The sequence below is a fragment of the Anopheles cruzii genome, unplaced genomic scaffold (assembly GCF_943734635.1).
Source record: "Anopheles cruzii unplaced genomic scaffold, idAnoCruzAS_RS32_06 scaffold02604_ctg1, whole genome shotgun sequence".
NCBI classification, from domain to species: Eukaryota; Metazoa; Arthropoda; class Insecta; order Diptera; family Culicidae; genus Anopheles; species Anopheles cruzii.
The window spans coordinates 1-3,005 of NW_026456189.1; the positions used below are offsets into that span (position 1 = coordinate 1).

Below are 3,005 nucleotides of genomic sequence, written 5' to 3' on the forward strand. Positions count from 1 at the left end.
GCCAAAGTGATTCTGCACGGTATCGGGTACGGTGGTGCCGTCGCAATCTGGGCCCGGCAGCGGTTCCCCAGTCTCATCGACGGTGCCTGGGGTTCAACACCGTCGGTGATCGCACGGGTCAACTTCCCCGAGTACGGTGAAGACCTGGGCAACACGATTCGCCGGCTGGCCGATGACGGGTGTTTCGGGACCATCTGGCGGGGATTCCGTACTGCCGAGAACCTGATCGATGCCGGGCTGTACGGGCGCGTGTCGGAGATGTTCCGCACCTGTGAACCGCTCGCGGCGGACGACCCGCTGACGGTGGAAACGTTTTTCTACGGGCTCAAGACCTCGATCGAGCAGGAAATGTTCGGCGAAGCGAATCCGCAGTCGGTGGTGCGCATGTGCCAGGAGCTGGCGTCCGATTCGGCCGACACGGACCTGGAGGTTCTGGCCAACTTCTTCGCGCGTCGCTACGCCCCGTTCGACTGCGTTGCGCTCGATTTCGAGAGCAACATCGCCAGCGCCTTGTACGAAGATGTTGGTGTGCCGGTGAACGCCGAGCTGGGCGTCCGGCAGCGTTTGTACCAGCTGTGCACGGAGTTTGGCTGGTTCCTGACATCGTCGACATCGGGTGACAGTCCGTTTGGGACGCGCATCACCTACCGGTATTTCATCGACACCTGCCGGGCCGTGTTCGGAGATTGGATCGATCAGGAGATCGTTTACGATGGCGTTCGGTTGACGAACTTGCATTTCGGAGCGGACGACCCACGTGTGACCAACGCGCTGTATGTCAATGCTGAGTTTGACCCAAGCCGGTTTGTGTCGATTACGAGCTACACAAACACAAACGCGAACGCTTTCGTCATCGACGGAGCACTCATAGCAATGGACTGGCTGTCACCGAGCGACGGCGATTCGGATGATTTGAGGCTCATTAAGGAAGAAATTAAAGAGTACGTCTATAGTTGGTTACGCGCTTAACGCGTCCAACTTCCTCCTATGGAGCCCTAATATTCTTTATAAAATTACCATGAAGAAAAAGAATAAAAAACGCAATGTACTAGCAAAAGTACAAGTAGTAGTGACAAACACAATTAGCAAGTAGTAGCAAAAACGCAAACTCAATTTAGTAGTCGCATCACATGGTACATCCAAAAAGAACGATTTAACCAAACAATCAAAAATAAACAACAGTAAAATGAGATTTAAATCTCTCTCTCTCTCTTTCTCTCAGACACACAAATTAAGGATCGATTATATCGAAGCCGACTCGAACGCGAAATTATCGTATTTTTGGAAAAGTTCAAATTAAAACAGTACGCAAATTACGTCGAATCCCGGGACCGGTTGTAACACAGCCGGCCATGGTTTCGATTCCCGATAACGACGTGACACGGGGGTTGGCGCGGGGCTAACAACCCCGCTCGTAAAAACGATCCGTTACGAATAGCACCAGAGATATTAACATTGTCTCTGGTGCAGGCAAAGACCGCTCAGCGGTTGTAGCGCAAAATAAGAAGAAGAAGAAATAAGGATTATGCAAACAAACCGCAAACAAACCAATCCGCAAAAAGCGAGAGAGAGGATGACTGAAGTGTAAACATGAAATTCGTAAACAATGAAAGTCTTAAATAATCGCAGCAGCCTTATCGACGTTTTGCAGCCGTACAGCTCGAGTAGACAGCAATACGTAATAATATAATTCTCTAATTCGCATATGGAGGCGCCTGGTACAGTTCTCACACCACCATGTTTTGTACTGGTTATACAATAAGTTATGCACTTCAACAACAACAACAACAAAGAGCGCTGCTACTGGCCTAAATTTTTTACAACGAAAAAAACAAGGTTGAATTTTTATTTTAGGAAGGTTTAAGAGCAAACGAAATTTAGGAACTACCTATGTTGAAAATATATAAGGACTCTTCGGTTTCAATTAATGCAGTAAACAGATGGGTTGCTGAATTTAAACATGGTCGTACAAACTTTGAAGACGACCCAAGTCAAGAACGTTCATAAACAGCAACAATACTGAAATCTTAGAAAAAATACAGAACCGCTATTTTGTAGCCGTTCCAGATTCTTATTTCAGGGGTGAAATTCATTAATTGGAATCTCGTGTTGTGTATTGATGTTTGGGGAGACCACACTGAATAACAAAGTGTATTTCAAACCATAAAGTTGTGTTTTTCTTATCGAAGCGCAAAACTTATTGAACTACCTGAGATTCTACTGTTATGTTATTCACCGAATGTTATGGTGAATAAACATCGACGCGACAACTGACGTTTGACAACTGTCAACCAAGTGCAGAACCAAAACAATGCATCATTGCATCATAAAAAATAAGTGAAAACATAACATCTTCCTACTCCCGACCGACTGTGCAGCCGCATTTGGCTATTGCCGGAAGTCTTATCTAAACACATTATCAATGGACAGCATCTTATCGCACCGTACCTATTCCTGCCAAACGAGCCAGACACCGAAACAGCGCTTTGTGGTGTCTTGATACCTGCTTTTATCGTAATTCGGCTCAATTCGGTTATCTTGTTTTGCGCTTCTAGTTTCTGGTGTGCACACCGTGACAATGTACGATTCGCGAGCAGCAGATTGTCTACAGTGTTCTCTTCGCTTCCGCCCAAAATGGTACTCCGTGGATTAGCGCGTCTTGCAATCCTTGCCTTGCCTTGTCTGATTGCCCGCGCAACTTCATCCGTTCATCCCAACAAAGGATCGGTGACGTTTCTAGCGAACCAATTCGCCCATCCACACCCAAACTATATCGCTAACCGCTCGGAGGCACACCGCTTCCGAACGCGCGTCGACCACTTCGATGTCCAGAACAGGGCGACGTTCGAGTTTGACTACCTCTCGAACAGCGAGTACTATCTGCCCGGTAGACCAATCTTTATCGTCGTTGGGAGTAACAGCGTCGTCAATGGGTACTTTATCGAAAACGGCCTGTTCCACGATATTGCCCGCGGCGAGAGGGCCTGGCTGTTCGCCAACGAGCA

At 47.7% G+C, this 3,005-nt stretch overlaps 1 protein-coding gene across 1 annotated transcript; it reads left to right on the top strand.

Annotated features, from left to right (window-relative positions):
* Positions 1–3: 3 nt before the first annotated feature.
* Positions 4–2,982, top strand: LOC128276824 (putative serine protease K12H4.7; the record flags this gene model as incomplete). Its single annotated transcript, XM_053015283.1, has 2 exons — positions 4–952; positions 2,723–2,982. Coding segments are annotated over 2 exons (1,209 nt in total), but the record flags the coding sequence as incomplete, so codon positions are not given.
* Positions 2,983–3,005: the final 23 nt, after the last annotated feature.